The sequence below is a fragment of the Lygodium microphyllum genome, chromosome 10 (genome assembly GCF_053477565.2).
Source record: "Lygodium microphyllum isolate KBCC chromosome 10, Lygodium_microphyllum_v1.1.10, whole genome shotgun sequence".
Lineage (NCBI taxonomy): Eukaryota > Viridiplantae > Streptophyta > Polypodiopsida > Schizaeales > Lygodiaceae > Lygodium > Lygodium microphyllum.
The window spans coordinates 3393327-3415980 of NC_141144.1; the positions used below are offsets into that span (position 1 = coordinate 3393327).

At 44.0% G+C, this 22654-nt stretch overlaps 1 protein-coding gene across 2 annotated transcripts in view; it reads right to left on the reverse strand.

Moving 5' to 3' along the window:
• Window positions 1-800: 800 nt before the first annotated feature.
• Window positions 801-22654, reverse strand: part of LOC148029647 (Nucleic acid-binding, OB-fold-like protein) — a 44954-nt gene continuing 23100 nt past the window's right edge. For both annotated transcript variants that reach the window (XM_087685890.1, XM_087685889.1), the window contains exon 13: window positions 801-1383. In XM_087685890.1, coding sequence (XP_087542016.1) covers window positions 1279-1383 — 105 coding nt within the window. In that variant the 3' untranslated portion in view covers window positions 801-1278. The remainder of the gene's footprint in view (window positions 1384-22654) is intronic.

A 22654-nucleotide genomic window follows, 5' to 3' on the forward strand; every position in this document is an offset into this window, starting at 1 on the left:
GAGTGGTACCCCTCGACTTGAAGGCTGTGGTAGTCCTAGCAGTGGCAGGGGCCCCATTGCCTTATATCCATGATGTGTGCAAACAAGGAACATACAATCCCTTTATGAAAAGAAATGGACAAAATCATGACATTGGACCTTATCTGATCATCAAGGTGCATCTATTCCCATCTCAAAGCATTGTTTTGAGAAAGGGTAAAGTCAAACGTTGCAGTTCAGCATGATCAAGGAGCTAGTCAAACAATCCATCATTTTTGTTGGTTAATCTTATGTACACAGGTCTCATTTGATTCATCATCTATAAGCAACAGTTCTAAGCAAGAGAAGGCAAGACCTACACACTCACAGAGAAATAAATATAACCAGTCATTGCATCATCTCATCAGTTCAAAAGCTCTCTAATTAAGGGTACAATGGTATGACAGGTATTGAACTTCTGCTGAGCATTGAGAAAACTTTATTCTGGCTCAAATAAGCATCAAAAGCAAACAGCACACTTGTCACCTTATTGAACCTCCTGAGCACAGAAGTGTTATCCTACTGGCACTTGTCAAAGAATAGGAGCCTTTTTGTAATAAACACTTTCCATGCTTTTGTCAATACCTCTGATGACCTATTCGTCTGGGAAGCTAGCCCTACATTATGATAATGTGGTTAGGGTAAAGGGGCCAATAAGGTGACACCCCCCTGAAGCAAAACACACCCCACTGCAATTTAGTGACAATTTTACCCAATACACAAATTTACATTTGGGTATGGTGTGTTGTCAAATGTCTAACAAGAACAAACAAAGAATATAATGCAAATTTGCACAAAACTCCATGAATGATATATGCAATGCTGCTACATTTGGGCAAGGTCCCCATGATACGAGGTTCACCTGCCATCAAAGTTCAGATCTTCTAAGACAAAAATGTTTTCATTGATACCAGCTCTTTGAATACAGCTGGATATAGGTTCTATATGAAATCAATCAAGCCTATATGAAATCGACTGGGACCCAATGCCCCATAAGGGAGGCATAATTTTGTACACATGTTAATGTGTGAGCCTGTCCATTTGAAGGTGTTATGTAGCCTGTAGTGTTACAGCACAGAGCCTAAATAAAATCAATGTAAGAGACAGGAAGCTACCATATTTAAAGAAAACTCAGGGGGTACAAAATTTAAACAAAAGGGCAACTATTTTGGAGCTGTAACGAGGACATCTTGAACTCCATCCAGCCCGGATCAAATAAAACCCATGGCTGAAAGTTGATGCCAAAAAAGGGAATGCAACTTATTTAATTGCTGCTTTAGCCAAAGAAGATTTGCAAGGTCCTGCGGATGTCATGAAAGGAATGCATTGATAAGTCGCAATGCCATTATCATCGGTGAAAAGATCCTGCACATTTACGAGAGTAGTCAGTAACAACAGTCTCTTCAAACAGAAACTGAAAACTAAAATGATTCTTTTGAAACCCATAGGGCCAATACAAAAGTCACCAAAGCTGTAGTCAGTAACAACAGTCTCTTCAAACAGAAACTGAAAACTAAAATGATTCTTTTGAAACCCATAGGGCCAATACAAAAGTCACCAAAGCTGTATGAACAAATATACTTGACACATCGACTTTGGTCACTCAAGAATATTGCTTTTTGAATTCTAAGCACCAGGCAGGAATTAAGATATTCTATTGTAAGCTCAACATCATGCAATCCTGAATGGAAAAGAAGTAAACGTTGGAAACTCAAGCACTTGTTAAATTTGAAATGGAAACCACTTGGATTGGATAAACGAACATGTGAGGATACAGAAAGCTCTCTGGTGACTTGTGAAACAATTTGTAAGTTTTAAGTTGCAGTTCAAAACAGGAAAGGATATTCAAGGAAGGAAAACTTGAATCATTCAGTACACAGAAAGTATTTTCCCTGTTGAGTTGAGACACAAATATAAAGTTTAGAAGCTACAGCTGAAAATCCAGAAGGGTAGCAAATTTACTTTTCAAGACAATTCCGGAGTTGAGAACAGACTCACATGAATATTCGAGCAAAAAAGAAGAGTAGGTATACTGCAAAACATTAAACAAATTTGTGTGCTTTTTTCTTATTAGGCTTAAGTAGTGCATACCATCGTCTATGATTTGATCCATAAAAATGGACATGTCAAACTGAACTCAAAGAATTGTGCAAGTGTGAAGGTCCATGAGTCATAAAATAGTTTAGTATATATACAATCAATGTTATAGTGTGCTGTCACTCGAATTATCAAAATCAGTTGCTTCACAGTGCATGATGATCAAGGTGATGCATACTTGTCAAGGTTTTAAGCCTTCAAGTAGCCAAGGAAGCACAGGATGCTTGCCGGGTGAATTGGTGCTACCAAGTAATGAATAAGGTTGATGAACAAGTACCAAGTAGTCTTGAAAGATGACCTCAAGATATTATGGCACAAGAATACCTTGATAGGGGATTTTGATTAAGATTTTCAACTCTTTTGACAAGCACAATGCACAAAGAACTTGACTAGATGCCCAAAAACAATGTTTATTGCCCAAGAATGCAAGTAGGGACACGCAAGGAAGTCAAGGTGCCCAAATGTCATGCACAATGTGCCCTCAAATGTATAATGCCTAGGAATACCTCGAGTTTGGGCCCAAGGGATTGCATTGGGAATTTGAGAATCACATGCACACGCGTGAAAACACCCCCCCCCCCCCCCCCCCCCCAACAAGGTATGTGTATGTATGCATGCGTGTGCACGTGTGTACATAGACCCGAGAGAGAGAGAGAGAGAAAGAACGTGTGTGTGTGTTGCCCGGGGGGGGGGGGCAGGGGGGTGGTTTTGCGGGGTGGGGCAGGGGACGCTGTTTGTTCCTGGGGATGGCTGCATGCCGCCCCCCCCCCAACAAAAGTTGTGATCCAGCCCTTGTGGCCCCTTCCTGACAGTTGTGCAGCCCTCACACTGCCTCTCGGGGCAAACTCAGTTAGGGTTCAGGCAGGTGCAGCCAGAGTGGTGGGCTGCTTCACAGGGGGGAATTCATCACAGACAGGCACAGGCATCCCACGCAGTGCAGATGCACATCTTCACAGGGACACGCAAGGAAGTCAAGGTGCCCAAATGTCATGCACAATGTGCCCTCAAATGTATAATGCCTAGGAATACCTCGAGGAATCATTTGGGCCCAAGGGATTGCATTGGGAATTTGAGAATCACATGCACACATGTGAAAACACCCCCCCCCGCCCAAAAGGTATGTGTATGTATGCATGCGTGTGCACGTGTACATAGACCCGAGAGAGAGAGAGAGAGAGAGAGAGAGAGAGAACATGTGTGTGTGTTGCCGGGGGGGGGGGGGGGTTTGCGGGGTGGGGCGGGGGACGCTGTTTGTTCCTGGGGATGGCTGCATGCCCCCCCCCCCCCCCCCCAAAGTTGTGATCCAGCCCTTGTGGCCCCTTCCTGACAGTTGTGCAGCCCTCACACTGCCTCTCGGGGCGAACTCAGTTAGGGTTCAGGCAGGTGCAGCCAGAGTGGTGGGCTGCTTCACAGGGGGGAATTCGTCACAGACAGGCACAGGCATCCCACGCAGTGCAGATGCACATCTTCACAGGACAGGGCAGTCATAGCTACTGCAGGCAGTCCAGACACGGACCCTGATAGGGCAGACGTTGCCTGTACAAGCCAGGGCAGCAGAGCGCTCCAGGTACAGGCCATGATCTGCAACAGGGCGCACGCCAAGGGCTGTACAGGTCATGACCTGTAACGGTGCAGTCCCAGGCAAAACAGTTCACAACCTTGTTCAGGGCAGCTATGCTATCAGCGCACCAGGTTGACAGGACCGTGCATCATCAGGCACAACATTGCAGAGAGCTGCTGTCCGGAACAGTAGCTGATTGAGCAACCAGCATACCTGAACCTAGACAGAGCTTTTTTCCTCAGCAACAGGGCTGTGCAACACAGTGTGGACTCAGGCAGGACTGAGAAACCGATGCAGTTTCTTCTACCCCCCTCTAGTCACTCTATTTCCTTTGTACTTTGAATGTGAGGTCTCAGAGAGGATCTGTTGAGTTGGTTGTATCTGCTCCATGCTCAATGGCCTAGAGCCATCCTGTTTATTGCAATCTTGTAATCTTGTACCTTTTTCGTGATTAATACAATTATCTATTACAGGAAAAAGAGAGAGAGAGAGAGAGAATGTGAGTGTGAGTGTGTGTGTGTGCATGTTTGATGTGTATGTAGGAAACAAGATAACTGAGGCAGCTACTTCATAACTTCGAAAAGAATAAAATTGAAACCCTTAAAGCAGCAGAAACGTGTTTCCTGTTCCCCAAAATGGTCAAAAACGAAAATGCATTTCCTGGGCTAACAAATAGAATCTCACATAGCTGTGCTTTGTTAGAAAGGGGATACATAATTGGCCAAGTTCTACACATTGATATAGCTCTAGCTGGTCCTTTTGATAGTTTAAAGAGGAGCTTCATAATTTGGCCAATCCTGTGATGGCCTACATATAACCTTTTCAAGAGCTTTTAGCTAATTCAAGCAAGCCTTTGTTAGCATTGTCTGTCTCGTGGGTACATGAGGTTTAGATATGGTGTGTCTTGCCTATTTATGGCGAATCCATGCCTGACACTTTTAGTATGCATTCAAACATGGGATCAAATTTTTAGATCTTGCCAAATCCAGAGTGTTGAGACATTCGAGGTGTCTAGTCCAGCAAAACTATATTCAGCATATGGTATCTTTTGGATTTTGGGTTACATAGTTGGTGTTAGATCTAACACCAACTAGGAGCATCATCACAAGGGTGGCCTGCCACACTTGCTTGTGTAAGATTCTAAGCACTGCTTACTCTAGATCACCCACCTCAAAGTCTTGAATCTCGCATTTTTGGTTCCAACTATCCTGTTGGTAGTGTTTATCTAGAGCACCCTTGTTGATGTAGGCACTAGGCCAGTCTAACTTACCTTGAGATGCAGTTGGACTTTGCACCATAGTAACATGGGACAAGTTTTGGGATTGGGATGGGAATATGGACGGTGACATGAATAGGGATCTCTTGTCACTATCAAAGGGGACTCTTAACATGGGCATGGGATGGGGATGGCATAGGGATGGGATGAGAGGGAAGCTAGAAAATGGTCATCCCATCTTCCTATGCTTTGCACACTTTTGCATTGTTTGTAATTTGATTCTAAACCTTGTTCATTGTGTGCTGTACCTTAAGAGAGGGCATTTTCTGTGTTGCTTTTGTACTTATATTGAACTGTATGCATTGTTGGGCGTCTTTCCTTATTGTACATGTACCTTAAGAGAGGGCATGTTCATTGTGTGCTGTACCTTAAGAGAGGGCATTTTCTGTGTTGCTTTTGTACTTATATTGAACTGTACGCCTTGTTGGGCGTCTTTCCTTATTGTACATGTGTGCATTTGATAATTGTGGAATTTTTGCAGAAACAATTTGACCTAGCACCACCCCCTCTGAAACCATTGTTGCTCCTAATATTGTAGTATAGCTTGGTACTATTCTCAGCAAATTTCCTTGCTGTTTGGCACTGCTGCAGCTGCATTAACTGCCCAGAGGTGAGCATCCTTCATCAGCAAGGTCACTGTCTGCCCACACGTGGCAGTGCTGGTTTTCTCTCTAAGCCTCAGAGGGCCTCACCATCCTGCATTTTGGTGGGCATCTCCAGTAGCAGCTAGACTTGCTGCAGATTTTGTTGTCAGCCTGCTGCAGGAGCATTTGACCTAGTGCAAACCCCCCTGCAGAATTTTCACACCTAGTAGACTTTGCTACTATTTTTGGCAAATTTCCCTGATATTTGGCAATCCTGCAGATGTGTTTCAGCCTTGAACATGCTAAGGTAATTGTGATCATGCTGAGATGCATTTCAGCCCTGATCATGCCGAGGCAGCTTTCTTTACTGCCCAATGGTGGACATCCTTGTCAGTAAGGTCACTGTTTGTTCAGCCTCAAAGGATCTCGGCACAGCTCCATTTTGGTGGACAGCTACAGGAGCAGGCTACAAACACTTTGACTCTTGGGAGGACAGTCATCTGTAGCAGCTAGGCGTATCTGTGTTTTGTTGGACAACTCTAGTAGCCTGGCACATTTATGTTTGGTGGACAGCCACCTGTAGCAGCCCGAGACCTTTAAGTTTGCTGCTTATGTGGGGGGGCCTATTTGAGCTTTCAACTATGACATCTATGCTGAAGGAAGCGTCTTCTACCTTTCTCAATCACCCAAGGTGGTGGATTGAGCCGTGCTTATCCTCTAGATGCACCAGTGGTGCATATTCCTTTTCTCCCAAACTTTTTGAAGGGTCACAAGTTGGATGGCACCAACTATTCTATTTGGAAACAACCAAATCCATTTTGGGCATACCGAATGTAGGCTATTGTCAATATGCCTATTCACTGCCCTACACTATACATGATGATCAAGTGATTCCATGGAGAGGGCTGCTTTACAAGCCAAGCCTTGTCATTCTCCTTTCTAAACTGTACTAATGCAAAGTTGATTCGTGTGAAGGAGCACATTCTACTGCTAACCAAACTTGGACCAAATACTAGAATCTTTGTGCTGTCAGAGTGAAGCAATGCGGAAGTGAATGACCAAGACAAAGAGTGAACAGAGAGAGAAGAGAGAGAGAGAGAGAAAGAGACAGTGAAATGCAGAAAATCTGTAATGAAGAATGTTGTACAAGGATGCAGAAATATACACGTGTGCAGAGAGAATATCTACATATGTCTCCACCTCGAAGATCTCAGTCTCCATCAGCCCTGAGGGGAGTCTCCCATAAAGACCGCCCGTTCCGGCACATAGGAACTGATTAACGCGTTCCGAGAGGTCTAAGCCCAGAAAACGCTGGCAGAGCGTTCCAGCCCGTTCATGTCCCCTTCCCTCCCATTTCGGGCCGTTCCCTATTTGGAATGGCCGTTCCAACAATGGACCTTTTTTTTAAAATCATGATTCGTTTCAGTGGGCGCGACTTCCTAGCCCTTTGCCCACCGACTCTCCCGCCTCGCACGCTTCCTCGCTTGCTGCTCCCGCCTTGCTCGCTTGCACACCTCTCCCGTCTCGCTGTTCACACCTCTCCCACCTACCCCGCCTGCTCCAACTGCCTACTCCCACCTGTTCCCAGGACCCGCCTATCTCTCCCGCCTGCCTGGCCCGCCTCTCTTGCCTAGCCTGACTCCCACCCGCAATCAGGTGAGGATCATTATCTCCCCCAAATTTGGGGCATTTTGGATCAGACTTCAGTTGTTGGTAGTTGCCCTAAAATTTGGGCCTTTCTCAAGGATTGGAATTTGGGACCTAAATTTGGCTGCAATGTCCCCAATTTGGGGCATTGGGATCCATCATCCTCGGATCTAAAAGAGCCCCCAAATTTGGGGCATTTTAAATCAGTCATTGCCCCAAATTTGGGAGCTGAAAATGCACCAAATTTCGGGGCATTTTCAGTAAGATAATGCAGGCTGGAATGCCCCGAATTTGTGGCATTTTGAATTTGTCATTACCCCAAATTTGGGAGCTGAAAATACGCAAAATTTTGGGGCATTTTCAGCAAGGGAATGTAACTGGAATGCCCCAAATTTGTGGCATTTTCAGTAAAAGGAATGCAGGCTGAAGTAGCACCGAAGTTCTAGCATTTTTAGAAAACATTTAACACACGCATGTTGAAATTTTGGCTGCAAATGATTATTTGCCACTTTTATATAGATGGCAGCATTGACATCTATGGGATCTTCATCATCCTCAGCAGGTACTTCGTCAACAACTGGACGAAGTTGAAGCACTACTTGGTCATGGTTGGATGAGGTAGATGCAGGGGTGCCATTGAGAGGTGGGGGGGCTCGCCCTTGGAAATGCAAACTTTGCTCTTATGCTCGCACTAGTGGGGCTAATAAAGTGAGAGCCCATCTTCTACACGAGGAGAGGAAAGAGGTGTGTTTTGGCACCAATGTATCAATTGAGAAAAGGCAGAGTTACTTGACCGTATAGCCACTTCTATGGGCAATTCACATGCTAGGACTCCAAATATAGTAGTGGATCCAACAACATGGACTCCAAGGCCAGTAGGGCATGGTGCTTCATGTAGAAGACCACCAAGATTAGTGGTTACGCAGCCTTCTCGCGGGCCATCAATGGCAACAGGTCGTGGCATTAGACAGAGTTCATTGCACACTTCATGGGAACCAAAGAAAAAAGAGGAAATAGATGCAACAGTGGCACACTTTTTTTACCATGACCATATTGCATTCAAATCAGCCAAGTCACCTTATTTTTTTAAATATGGTGACAAAGATTGCAAAGTATGGACCCACATATAAGCCCCCTTCATCAGAAATTATCATGACTACATTGCTTCAGAAGGAGAAAGCAGCCATAGAGATTGCAATAGCAAATATTCGCAATCAATGGGCAAGAAATGCAATGACATTAATAGCAGATGGAAGGAGTGACACGCCATAGGTCCATACATGGCGTTGTCGCATATTCTCGTGGGGATGTATACTTTATTGGTAGTCGTGATGCTTCAAAGACTAGAAAGAGTTCAGATGTATTGGCATCCAAGTGGTGCGAGGTAGTGCAGGCTGTTGGGGCAGAAAATGTAGTGCAGTTTGTGGCAAATGGTGAACCTACAAACAGGGCAACATGAAACATTTTAATGGCAATGCATCCATATATCACATTTAGTCCATGCATGGCGCATTGCTTGAATAACTTGTTGAAGGATATTGGGGACTTGCCATGGATTGCATCTCTTGTTGCGAAAGGCAACAAGATTATCACATTTATATGTAATCATCAGTACTTGCATGCTGAGTTTCACAAGAGAAGTGACAAAGAACTTCTCAAATGCTCGGATATACGATTTGCATATATTATGCTTGGTCGATTGCACTATTGCAAAGGTGCAATTCGGGAGCTATTTGCTAGTGATGAGTATGAAAATTGGACTAGGATTGCCACTGCTATTGCTGTGTTATGTAATGCATATGTCTCTGATAGAGATTTTTGGGATGAGGTGAATTGCACCAACCAAATGGTTGATCCTATTATGCACATGTTGAGACTTGCAGATGGCATGAATCCATGCATTGGAAAGATCTATGAAGATATGGATCGCATGATTGAGAGGTTGGAGAGTTTGGAACCAAATGCAAACAGGTATGAGCAAATCAAGGAGTTATGCATCAGCAGATGGAATGAGTACGACTCTCCTATGCATGCTGCAACATATGTACTTGATCCTGAGTTTCAAGGAAAGATGCAAGAAAGAGACCTTGAGGTGGTCAAGGCTTGGAACACATTGCTTGCAAGGCTTTATCCTAGCCGTGAAACGCAACGCAAAATTAAAAATCAGCTCTCTGTATATGAACAAACATTAGGAATGTTTGGTACAAAGGATGCACTAGAGGACAAGACAAATATTGGGGCTGCTTTATGGTGGAAGGACTACAAGGCAGGAGCACCAAAGTTGCAGAGTTTGGCTATTCATATTCCTAGCCAAACAATTAGCTCTTCTTGTTTAGAGCAACTATGGAGCTCATTCAATCACATTCACTCAAAGAAGAGAAATCGTCTTGGTACAATGAAGATGAATGACATAGTTTATGTGAGCTCCAATCTTCGTTTGCTAGCTCGTACATCAGTTACAAAGGCTAATTCTTTTATACGTTGGGAAAAAGATGACGATGACGATGACGATGATGATGACGGTGATGGCGAAGATGTTGTTCAGCAGGATGAGCATTCAGGCACAATGGAGCCATCTTCCATGAATTAGAGCACTTAGCAGCTAGCCTTTTGGAACTTTAGAGTATTGACTTGGAAATTGGGACTCTTGTAACTTGGATCTTTAGACTTTAAATTTAGTGCATATTTGGCGTCTTTGCACTGCACACTTGTTGGACTTATGCAACATTGTTGATTACAATGTTGAATCATGAATGCAACAATCCATTGCTGATTACAATGTTTTGAATCTTTATTATTGTTGAAACTTGATCGTTATGTCTCTAATTTCATGAATTATGGTCGATATGTTCTCTCTCTCTAGATTCTAAGACTTGTGTGTTAATTTTCTCTCTCTCTCTCTCTCTCTCTCTCTCTCTCTCTATTTATTTATTTATTTATTTATTTATGTCATTCCCTCCATTCCCGTTCTTGGTAACTATGGAGTTTCCATAATCTGCAACTTGAAATCTGTGAAAACAACTGTTGGAGATTGCTGAAATCAGGGCCAATAAATAGGCCAGAAAAAATGCCAAAATTAATGCAAGTCAGCTACACTGGCCGACTGTGCCACATGGCACCTGTGCTCCTTGACACCTGCTGTACGGATTGAATCCATGTGAAGTGCCTAGAGAAATTGCTGCAAAACTGTTCAGACACGGAACTGTGTGTCCAGGGAATGCCAAACTCTAACACCCCCTCTCAAATCCTAGACACATTGTCCTCTGTCTTGCAATAGACCAAGGAAATGGTCTCATCTAGGATCTTCTCCCAAATGAAATGGCACCGGATCTCAATATGCTTCGTTCGAGCATGAAACACAGGATTCTAGGCCAAGGCAATGCAACTCTCATTGTCACATTGTAGAACAGTAGGACCTGTCTATGGACAGCCAAACTTCTCTAGGACCCTACGAAGCCTGTAGTAGAGGATGCCACCCGATACTTCGCCTCAATCGAAGAGAGGGCAACAGTGAGTTGCTTCTTGTTGCTCTAGGAAACAGCACCAACACCCAAGGTAAAACAATAACCTATCAAGGACCTCTGATGATCCACATCCCCAGCCCAATCTGAATCACTCCATCCTATAAGTACCAAGTCTGTAGCACCTGTACTAGCGGGATAATAGATCCCAAGATCAAGAGTCTCCCGTAGAAACCGCAAAATCCTTTGAGCAGTTGCCAATGCACCATCTTGGGTTCACTCATGAACTTGACCAACACACCTACAGCATAACATAAGTCAACACGGGTATTAAGAAGCTAGATCAAGGAGCCAAGCAACTGCCTATACTAGGTTGCATCCACCAAAGGAGAATTGGTATGAGCTATAGCCTTCCAATTCGGGTCCATAGGAGTGGTAAGAGACTTGCATCCCTCCATCTCACACGTAGTCAAGAGCTCCTATATATACTGCTACTAGGAAATAAAGATCCCCCTCATAGTCTGATAGATCTCATGACCTAGAAAGAAGTGAAGAAGTGCCATATCCATCATCTCAAACTTCTCATGAAGTGTTGCCTTCGTTTGCTCGACCATCTGAGTATGGTTACCTGTCACAATTGTCACAACTCTATAGAAACAGAATTTGTATCCTCTTTCATTAATTTGTCTATATAATGATTTATTAAATTTATTTCCTTTGCACTAATTAGATAAAAATAAAAGTGCATTGGAGGTGGCCACTGATGAGTGGTTACAGGTTATGGTGGACCCACGCGGTGGGTTAGAGAAAAGATAGTTCACACTTCCACCTATATGGTCCGATTGGGCGCCTGTGACTAGAACTCACACATATCAGGGTTAGACTCGCACACAGAAAGGATTGATGCCTTGAAGTGTGGGCTAGATCCACCAGAACAGACAGTTACAATCAACAAGATGGCATGATCATGAAATGCTTGTATAATGTGCATGTGTGGACTGAAAGCTTGAAAAGCACATTTCTCTGCATGGGAAAGTCACATGAAGATTCTGATACTGTTTTTGCGATGTACACGGAAAAAGCTTTCATATGACACCAATATTGGGAGGGTCCCTAAATTTTAGGAAATCCCTAAATTTTAGGAGGTCCCTAAATTGTAGGAGCCTCGAATTAGCCTAAAAATGCTAGTCTTAAAAAATAGGGATATCATTCTAAAAATAGTAAGTTCTGTACTCTGACTGTGCTTACTAAATTTGGTTGTTTCTATTCTTAACAATATTCAGCCCAAAAAGGAAGGCCATAGAGAAGAGACAAGTGTCAAGACACTTGTCACACAAGTTTCCAAGTGTCCCACCACTTGTCACATCTCATGACATGTGGCTGGACACTTGTCTTGTACTACTCCACTTTCCCCTTTTGTACTAGCTCTTCCCTCTCCTATAAATAAGAGCTCGTTTTTCTTCATTCAGCATCATTTTTCTTTGCTGTAAACTCATGTACAGCACCCACAGATAGCCAGAAACTGGCCCCATCCATCCCCCACTTCTCTATTATCAAATTCCTCCATATTCCCTCTTCTATCACTGCTGTTTTACAGGACAGCTAGCTTGTAAATTCATTACAGCACCTCCTTCTCAAGCTCTTTCTTCCATTTTAGCAACAAGAAGCAAGCCCTATCCATGTACTACTGTTCAACGATGGAGAAAGGCTGATTTTCCCCTCTTTCTTCTCTCATACTATAAAGAAATCAGTTCTTATCATTGCATAATAGATAATGCATGTGTGTTTGTACATCTTTGCATGATCTTGTGAGAGTGAGAATTACTTCTCCTCACTCTCAGGTTGATTGTAACTGAGCTCTTCCCTAAGGGACTTGGGTTGAGCAGAAATACATTCCTTCGGGGGGGGGGAGGGGGGAAGGGGGAGGGGGGGGGGTGCCCATCTTCAACCCTCAATCTTGTCTCCATTACTTTTACATTTTCATGGCTGTAATTTTGTGAGTAATTTTCATTTTCAGCTTTAAGTGTTCATTCTCTTTTATACTAAATCTCGAAAACAAGCGAATATCATAATTGTTAAGCATACTACGTTGTTTGGGGCGTTTACAACAATTAAGTCATCCACATAAAGAATAAACAATGCACGACCTCCATCTGAGGTATGTACATACAACTGAGGGTCAGCTTTGGAAGCCAATACCCTAATTTCTCCTAGAGGAACGAGTCAATCTTCTCATTCCAAGCACCACGAGCTTCCTTAAGGACATAGAGAGCCTTCCACAACCTGTAAATCTTACCATTGGAAGAATTGAAGCCGGCACGCTGCTCAACATAGGTCTTCTCCTTCAACTCCCCATTCAAGAAGGCAAACTTCACATTCAACTGATAGATCGGATGTCTCCTATGGCTAGCCAAGGCAAGAACTACGCAAATAGTAGCCATCCGAGCTGTAGAGGCAAAAGCATCATAGAAATCAATACCTGGGCGTTGTGCAAAACCTATAACAAGAAGGCAAGCCTTGTGCTTGTCCACAATGCCATTACTACAATAGTTAGTCTTGAAGACCCATTTGACTCCAATGATCTTCTTATGAGGAGGCTTCAACGTGAGAAACCAACTGCCATTCCTCTCAATCGACTCCAACTCTTGCTCCATCACTTTCACCAATAATCATGTTGCAAAGCCTCCTTCATGGAAGTGGGCTCTCGATCCTGCATGATACAAGTTCTCAAACAGTAATTAGTGTAAACAAGCTCAATGTGGTGTGCTTGGTTTCTCCAAGAACGCCGCGGGCCATCTTACGGCTATCACTCCTCAGGGACCCCCCCTCAATCCCTGCATCACAAAGAGTGTCATGAGCCCAATGAGGAGGAGGCCGGATCACACCTCATTGCTCTCCATTTGCTAAAGTTTCGAGAAGTTCCATCAACGGCAGGGGAGCAATCAATGAATCCGATGGCTGAGAACTAAGCTCCTCATCCAAAGGAGAGCCCTCAAGAGGCATAGGCTACAGAGAAATAGTCGCTGGCATGCAGGTATCACCGGGATCTCCAAGAACAAGGTGTTCCTCACCCCCCTTTGAGGTTGGAACTTCCATAAACCGAATATCACAGCTCGTGTGAACATCTCGCTTAACAGTACAATCAGTAGCCTTGAGACTACGAGCTATACCCCACAAACACGTCATTTGGAAGCTGCTTCAAATTTGTCATGCTGTGTCTTCGGGATGTGCCCAATAACCCCAAAATAAGAAACATCTAGCTTAGACCCAAAATATGACTCATATGGAGTCATACCAATCACAGTGGAAGTAGCAAAAGCTCTCTCTCTCTCTCTCTCTCTCTCTCTCTCTCTCTCTCTCTCTCTCTCTCTCTCTCTCTCTCTCAGCTGCTCACTCCTCTAGCTACCAACATCTCCAACAACTAGTATCAGAGTTGACGGTTTGTAGCCAACAGTCACTACACATAGTGCAATCATCATTGAAACTGACAAGTCAAACAGACTACTCATGATTAGCACTAGTCGTCAAGTTCTAGCAAACTAACTGGTCAACGAGACAGCAAGCACACTTGACATTGTGGCATTCACTTTTGACACCAAGTCCACCATGTTACCAAATTTGACGTCGCCTCACATCAGGTTGTTGTCGGGTCCCATGAGACCTCGTCATTGACCTGCAAAATACCGATACTCAGCACAATCTCTCCACCCACATTATCTATGCCTTTATTACCTACCTCGACATTGCCACACACCAAAAAGATAAGGTTTCTCACAATTAAACCTTAATCAATAGAAATGTTTAAACATTTGTTAAGACCTATTCACATGGAATTTGGGACACTTAAATTTCATCAGAAATCTCTCAAAACTTCTTGGATCAAATTTGGGGGTTATCATGTTGGCACTCTCCGGCATCCAATCAAGGTGTTCAATGACACATCTGCAACCACCCAAGCGCTCGCCTTTGACATTAGCCAAAAAATGACCAACAATCATCCAATGCTTAGCAATGCCATTGCAAGCAGTCCTACATCATCCTCGACATCAATATGGAGAGGGAAGGAGGATTTTTATCCCAGAAACAAATATTAAATAATTATGCCAGGTTCTCTACCTAGATTTTAATCCAAACGAGTTGTATTTCTTTTTTTCTATCCTTCCGATTCACAAAGCATCTATATTTCAAGGGGGGTTTATAACTACTTTGCGCATGACCTCTCAGTTTAGCCCAAAAGCTATACTCACATATTTGGCCTCTTGTCATGTGCCCAACATCTCTAAGCCACGCTTGCTTTTGATCAGCCTCTAAGCCATGCATACGCACCTCTAAACCATGCCTTACTTTGGGTCCTTAAGCTTCTCGGTAGACCATGTACATGACCTACCTCATGTTGCATCTCTCTTATTTATGTATCTCCTCTCTAGAATATCATTGTACAGATTAGACACTACCTCTTTGAGGTAAGACCTTCCCATTTCCTTTTTCATATGTTACATGTCACACCTTCAATCACCCATGACACGAAGGAGAGTTTGTTAGCTTTATTTATCCTTATGTGTGAACACACATTATTGTGTGTAAAAGTGCATGTTTAGGTGTGAACACCTTTTACACCACTTAGAATAAAATAAGGGCCAAAGGGTTAGCTACACAGCTTAGCTTGTATATTCAAGCCCTATCACTTGCATCTCACTTATCTCACCTAGCATTATCAATCTATTTCTTTAGGTTTGTATACATGCAAGACTTGTGTTTCCCCTCCCAATGGAGTTCCATCCACCATAGCATGTTGTCACACTTGAGCTCCATACCCAACAATCTACAAGCAAGTGACAACAATTTTGGGATCCACAAGGGTAGATAACTGCATGTGGGGCTCTTCTTGATCGTGGGCTGTAGTAAATCAGCCATTTACAACAGGGCGACATTAAATTTCTGCCAATTTTGGTGATGAAACTTAGAAACTTCTCTCTCTCTAGCTTCCTCTCTATTTTGTTAGCCAATTCACAACTCCCTCAAGAGATCTTAGCCAAATTCAGTCCCAAGTGGGTGCAATTGAAGGATTACTCATGCCAAACCCTAACTTACAGCAGAAACTAGGGTTTACCAACCACCCTAGGATGAGTGCTCAAAAATGGGGGCCTAGTACTTGAAATTCAGCATCTAAAATATAGGTATTTCAAGGAACTTCAAGAGGCCAGCCAACTAATGTTAAGTTTGGGGCAAAATTTGTCCTCCAAGGAATAAATTCAAGGCCAATCCCCAAGCATACCAAGGGGAAAATTGGTTTGAAGGCTCGTTGCTTGCTATGGACAACAAGACGTATTGAAGATCAAAGGAAATCGAGCTAGATCTTAGTGCGCTTCAAACCTTTAACAAAACAAGTTAAAAGAAAAGAGATATGTGGCTAATCAATGCCCTAGCAAGGCAAAGAAGGAGAAGCAACCCCAAAAGTCACTACAAGCAAATGATGTATCCAAAGAAGCCTTATAGCAAGACAAGATTCCACCAAATCAAAGAAAGCTTATTATGGCTTGTGGTAAGATTGCCAATCAGCCTGTTGTCATTCACTTTGATACCGGAGCTACACATCATTATATCCATCCTCAAATTATTGATGCTTTACATCTTTCAAAGTAGAGCTTTGAAAGACTAAAAATGTTAGGTATTACTTTTCAAAAGATGGAATCTCAAATAAATCCAATCCTTGGGAACTATGGATTGGGATAGGGGACTCTATAGATCATGAGAACTTTGTCATGGGAGATTGAGCCATTATGATGTTATATTAGGAATATCCTAGCATAAAAGATTAGATTTGGCCATTGATTGGAATCAAAATACATTTAGGTTTCCTTTCAAAGGTAAAAATGTACCTTTTGATGTGGGAGTTAAAGGAAACTCTATCCCCATATTATCCCATGCACAAGTTTCTAAAGCAAAGAAATATCCATTTCCTAATACTGAATTTTTGTCAAGGATTCTAACAAAAAGACAGGAGTTGAAGAGTCCATCTCAAGTATAAACAAGGAGAAGTAAATTCTCTAAAGGAGTCTAGAAGATTGTTTAGTATTATGCTGCCACAACAGAGGCTACAAAATCAATACACTAACCTCAATCTTGGGAGCTCAGCTCTAAACAAGGCACCTTATCATGTGAGCCCAACACAACAAAAGGAGATTATGAAGCATGTAAAGGAGCTTGAGGAAAAGGGTTTGATAAGACCTACTTCCTTATCTTTTTGCTCTCTAATTCTCTTAGTTCAAAAGAAAGATGGATCATATCACGAGAACGTGAAAATTTTATGCTTTGCTTATGTTTAATTGACATTTCATTAAAGGATTAATCAAATGTGCAATTAAAAGTTACACATGTGAGATGCAAGCTACTTTTTCACAGTTGAAGGCCCAAGGACCCTATGTAAAAGATGGGTATCAAAGGCAAAAGTTGTAACAAGTTACACTTGTTAGATTCTAAGTGAATTTTGGTGTTAGTTTGCCCCTAGGACCATTAATTGGCCATTAAGTGTCGGTGGTGACACTAGGTACTAGGCATTAATTAATGGATTAATGCTTGTCCAAGTGGTCAATTAATGCATGGGACCACTTTGGGTTGCAAATGGCCTAGCCAATTAATTTTTGGATGGGCAAGGTCAATTTTTTGGGCATGGATTAAGGGCTGAATTAATTTTCAAAATTAATTAATTCTGAAATTTGATTAAATGACTGGAAATTGCTGAAAATGGATTAAGAAAGCTGCCACTTGGCAAAACTTTCCCATCCAAGTGGGGAAAAGGCTATATAGGGCTGAAGGGAGAGGGAAATCTCGTTTTTTCATTTTGGAGGTGTTGGAAAGAGGTATTGGACTGTTGCTGCCAGTTTTTGGGGCCATTTCCTAACCATTGGAGACCATTTTGGTGATGGAGATTGCATATTCTTGACCTTGGGAAGCTGGCAATTGCTACTGATGCACTTTCTCCTGAAGATCACAGCCTCTAATGCTCCTATTGTTGTTGGTGCATCCATTTGGGGCTGGTACAGCAGGGCAGCAACTGATTTTGATCGGTTCTTCGCGAAAAATCTCAAATTTTTCTCACTTTACAGCATTCTCTCATCTCCTTCAACCTATGCTCAACCATTCTCAACAATTCTCAGCCATTTGGAGGAGATTTCAGCCATTTTTGGTGGGCTGATCTGTAATTTCTGCAGTAAACCCTAATTTACAGCGAAAATTAGGGTTTAGCAGCCACCTTGGGATCCGTGCCAAAGATTGAAGGCTCGAGGGACTGAAATCAGCCGATAATTGAAGATTATCAAGGGATTTCAGGAGCCAGCCCATCCCGAATTGATTTGGGGCAACATTTGGCCAAGGGTCAAATTGGAAAAGAAGTCCTGGGTGAATCAAGGGGCAAATGGCCCAAAGGCTTGCTGGTCATTTATGACAGCAAGAGCAATTGGTTAGCAAGAGGAGATTAAAGAATCTCAAGTTGTACTCCTTTCAATTGAATGAACCTAAAGAAATACTGCAAGGGGCGTCAGTTTTGGGGCCAACAGGGAGTCTACTGTCCAAGGATGTTATGGTAAAGTGTGTATTTCATTTTATGTGCATTTATTTATTGCTGTAATTAACTCTTAAATCTGGTTATCACCACCCATTCCGAGAAGGAAGGCTGGTTTCATGGTTGCATTGCCAGGATACATCAAATCTCTTGATTTGGTGGGCCTGAGGCACCTGATTGCAAGCCAAAGCTTTGTACTAGTGTTGATCTTTGTGCTCAGCTGAGAAATTACAGCAAGATGTCTTCATACAGTGGGATGCAATCAAGCGATAATGATGCCTCTCATGATGCACATTCACATGGGGAAGAAGGAAATGCAATGTCTGATCTTGGACAAGGCACGAATCATGGACAACATGCTGAAAATGTGGCTGAAGGCCAAGATGTTGGACCCTCAATGCAGAAAGAGGATGATGATCAACAAGGGGAAATGGAATTCGATGATGCATTCAAGAATTGAATGAGGGCAGCAGCCAATATCTTTGTTGAATTGGCAAAAGATCCTCAATTTACTCGGTTTTTGAACACTCCTACGAAGGAGGACAAGGGCAAGAAGAGAAAATCCTCTTCTAGAACTTCGGGACAGCAAGATGCACCGAAGAACAAGCCAAAGCCTTCTCAAGATGCTCCTAAAGATGCTCATGGTGAAAAGCAGTTGGTCCAGTTGGGCAAGAAATGCAAATGCAAGTTCATGATGTAAATGCTAATCCTATGGTTTTTGGACAGCAAGGTTTGCATGAGAATTTGGGGCAGCCAGCTTACTTTGGTGGTAGCACAATTTTTCATGCTATGGTGGGTGAGCGACCGAATGTGGGAATGTATGTCACATCTCCCATAACTTTCAGCAACCAATGCATGGCTTGCATAACCCAATGTACTCGGGTATGGCTCATGGAATGCATAATCCGATGTGTGGCGGCATCGGTATGATGCCTGGTGTGCAAGCTGAAAACATCGGTATGATGCCTGGGACTGATCGGGGGGGGGGGGGAGGCTGCTATATATAGCCCCCCAGTCCAAAAAGTGGCCGACTTGCCCTAAAAGTGGCCGCCAGCCCATAAAGGGCACAAAACTGACAAAGAGCCACCCAAGAAGGAAATGCAAAACAAAAATCAGCAACACATAAACTGATAGAGCTCCTCTATCTCCTGCCAGACTTTGACAGGAGCTCACAACCAAGAGATGACAGACTGACAATGAAATAGAGCAGGCTAACACCCCCTCTCAGATCCTGGGATGGTCTGAAGACCTAACATCCGCATGTGATGAAGCAAAGAAGCCTGCGCAAAGGCTTCGTGAAGAGATCAGCCGAATTGTCCGCCGTGGGACAATAGGCCACCGCCAGCTCCGATTCCACGATCCGCTCTTGAACATAGTGGTACTGAACCTCAATGTGCTTCGTGCGAGCATGAAACGCCGGGTTCTTTGCCAGAGCAAGGCACTCTGGTTGTCCACGCGCAACTCTGTAGGTCCTGTTTGGGAAAAGCCAATCTCCGCCATCAAGCGACAGAGCCAAACTGCCTCAATAGCGGTCGAACATAAGGCTCGATACTCAGTCTTTGTAGAAGAAAGTGCCATAGTAGGCTGCTTCTTGCAGCTCCAAGAGACAACATAAGGTTAAAAGTATAACCTGTAGTGGATCGTCTCGAATCCACATCACCTGCCCAATCAAAATCACTCCATCCAAAAAGAGTGGTCCCCTCTCCATACAAGATCCCGTAGGATTGAGTCCCCTACAAATACTGAAGAACGCGAAACGCTGCCCTCCAGTGATCCTGTGTAGGAGTCTTCATGAAAGAAGACAACAAAGCCACCACAAAAGAGATATCCGGCTGAGTGTGAATAAGCCAGATAAGTGAGCCAACAAGGCACCTGTAAAGGGTGGCATCAGAAAGGGGAACGCCATCTGCCAAAATCTTGGACTCAGGGTCCATGGGGCATGAAATAGGCCGACACTCGGCCATACCAAACTCCGAAAGAAGCTCGGAGATGTACCTATGCTGCGAGATAAAGATGCCCTGTGCCAACTGATAGATCTCCAGACCTAGAAAGAAGTGAAGGATCCCTAGATCCGTCATGTCAAACTCTTGCCGAAGAATAGACTGAGTGTGCTCCAACTATTGAGTGTCGCTCCCTGTAATAATAAGATCATCTGCATACAAGATAAGCAAAACAAAAAGATCACCCGCAACCCTAAAGTAGAGGTTGGGGTCATAATCAGAGCGCTGAAAACCACTCTAAAGAAAGAAGCGGTCAATCCTCTCGTACCAAGCACGAGGAGCCTGCTTCAGGCCATAAAGGGCCTTCCGCAGCCTTTAGACGTGATCCTCCTTCCCCTGCACCAGAAAACCTGGAGGCTGTGAAACATGGATCTCCTCCTCGAGGACGCCATTTAGAAAGGCTGACTTGACGTCCATCTGGTAAACAGGCCAACGGCGGTGAGCTGCAAGAGCCAAAAGAACTCAAATGGTAGACATCCGAGTGGTAGGAGCAAAAGTATCAAAGTAATCCAAACCTGCCCGCTGTGCAAAACCCTTGGCAACAAGCCTAGCTTTATGCTTGTCCAAGGAGCCATCTGCAAGATACTTGGTCTTAAAGACCCATTTCACACCTATCACCTTCCGTTGCTTGGGACGTGGTACAAGCTCCCAAGTATGATTTCGCTCGATGGAATCGAGCTCTGCCTGCATAGCTTGTCTCCAAACATCCTGTGCAAGAGCCTTCTCCACTGTGGAAGGCTTGGAATCCTCAAGAATCTGAGACATAAGAGCATAGTTCACACAGAGTGAACTATCCCACTGAGCTTGTAATCGGGCTGATCTGCGTGGGCCTGTAGAAGAAGCAGGAAAGTGAGTAACACCTGAATCATGCATAAGCCGGTGATACCACAAAGGAATCCGAAGAGACTCCTCCTACTGCAAGGGAGACCGAGTAGCCTCCAGAACCTGCAAAGCACCTGTCACTGAAAGGGACGCCGCCTCACCAAGGGAAGGTAGATCCTCCTCATCTAAAGAAGGCTCTCCATCGGATGGCTGTGGATCCCTAGAAGACTCATGAAGGGAGGCTGAAAGGGTGGAAGTACTCGTAGAAGGAGTCACATCCACCAAAGGGGGAGTGGAAGCTGAAGTAGAGGGGACAGAAGGAGGAATAGGAGGGAGGAGCCGAAGAAGAAGGAGGGGTGCTAAGAGGCATCTGGGAAGGAAGAGTAGGGAGAGAAGGTGGAGGAAGGTCCGTCGAAGTCGAAGAAGACCCTGTAAGAGAACCATCAATCGGATGCTCAGAGGTTGAAGCCTCATCAAAGATCACGTCCCTGCTCACCTCAACCTGCCGTGTGGTCGGGTCGTAGAGCCGATATCCCTTCGTGGTTGTGCTATAGCCCACGAAAATAAGCTGTCTCCACTTAGAGTCAAGCTTTGTCTTCCTCTTCTTCTTGTCCACATGGACAAAAGCAGCACATCCAAAGATGCGAAAGTGGGACACGAAAGGCTTCCTCCCAAAGAAAGCCTCAAAAGAAATCATGTCTTGCAATGCCGAAGTCGAAGAGCGGTTGCGAATATGCACCGCCGTAGCCACCGCCTCATCCCAAAGGGAGTAACAAAGACTCCTATGCTTCAGCATGGATCGGGCCATCTCCACCATGGTCCGATTCGCACGCTCCACCACACCATTCTCTGATGGTGTGTTCGGATGGGAATACTCCGCCCGAATGACGTGATCCCTGCAAAACTGAGAGAAAAGGTGAGAATAAACTTGCCACCGTCATCAGCTCGAACACCACGAACTTTGGAAGTAGTTTGTGTCTCCACAAACACTTTCCACTCGCAGAAACAGGAGTACACCTCGCTCTTGTACTCCAAGAAGTAAGGCCACACATAACGACTGAAGTCGTCCACAATCAGCATCAGATACTTGGGCTTCCCAAGGGAGGCCGTGCCAATAGGTCTACAAAGGTCGGTGTGAACCAACTCAAGCGGTGAAGAAGCCCTCTTGGAAGCAACCTATGGATGAGGCTGCCTATGCTGCTTGCCTCTCAAGTAGCTGGGGCATAAAGTGTGAAGAGGAGGGAAATCTGGAAGTCCCTCCACCATCTTCCTCCAAGAAGCCCGCCGAATTGAATTGAGGTTCAGAAGCCCATAACAAGCATACCAAAGCAGCCCAAGCTCGTGGCAAGCCCTCGCAGCCAAGGCTGTGAGCTTGTACAGCCCACCCTCCTGTGTACCTGTCCAAAGAGCATCGCCTGTAGAAGCATCCTCCACTGTTACAGCATCCTAGGTAAAAATGACTCGGGTATCTAGCTGAGTAAGACCATGCACTGACAATAGATTAAAATCCAAATCAGGTACATAAAGAACTTTGGCGGAAGAAGACCGCCTGTCAAAAAACATAGGTAAAGTCCCCATACCTCGAACAGGAACTATAGAGTTGTCACCAATGGTGACAGTGCCCCCT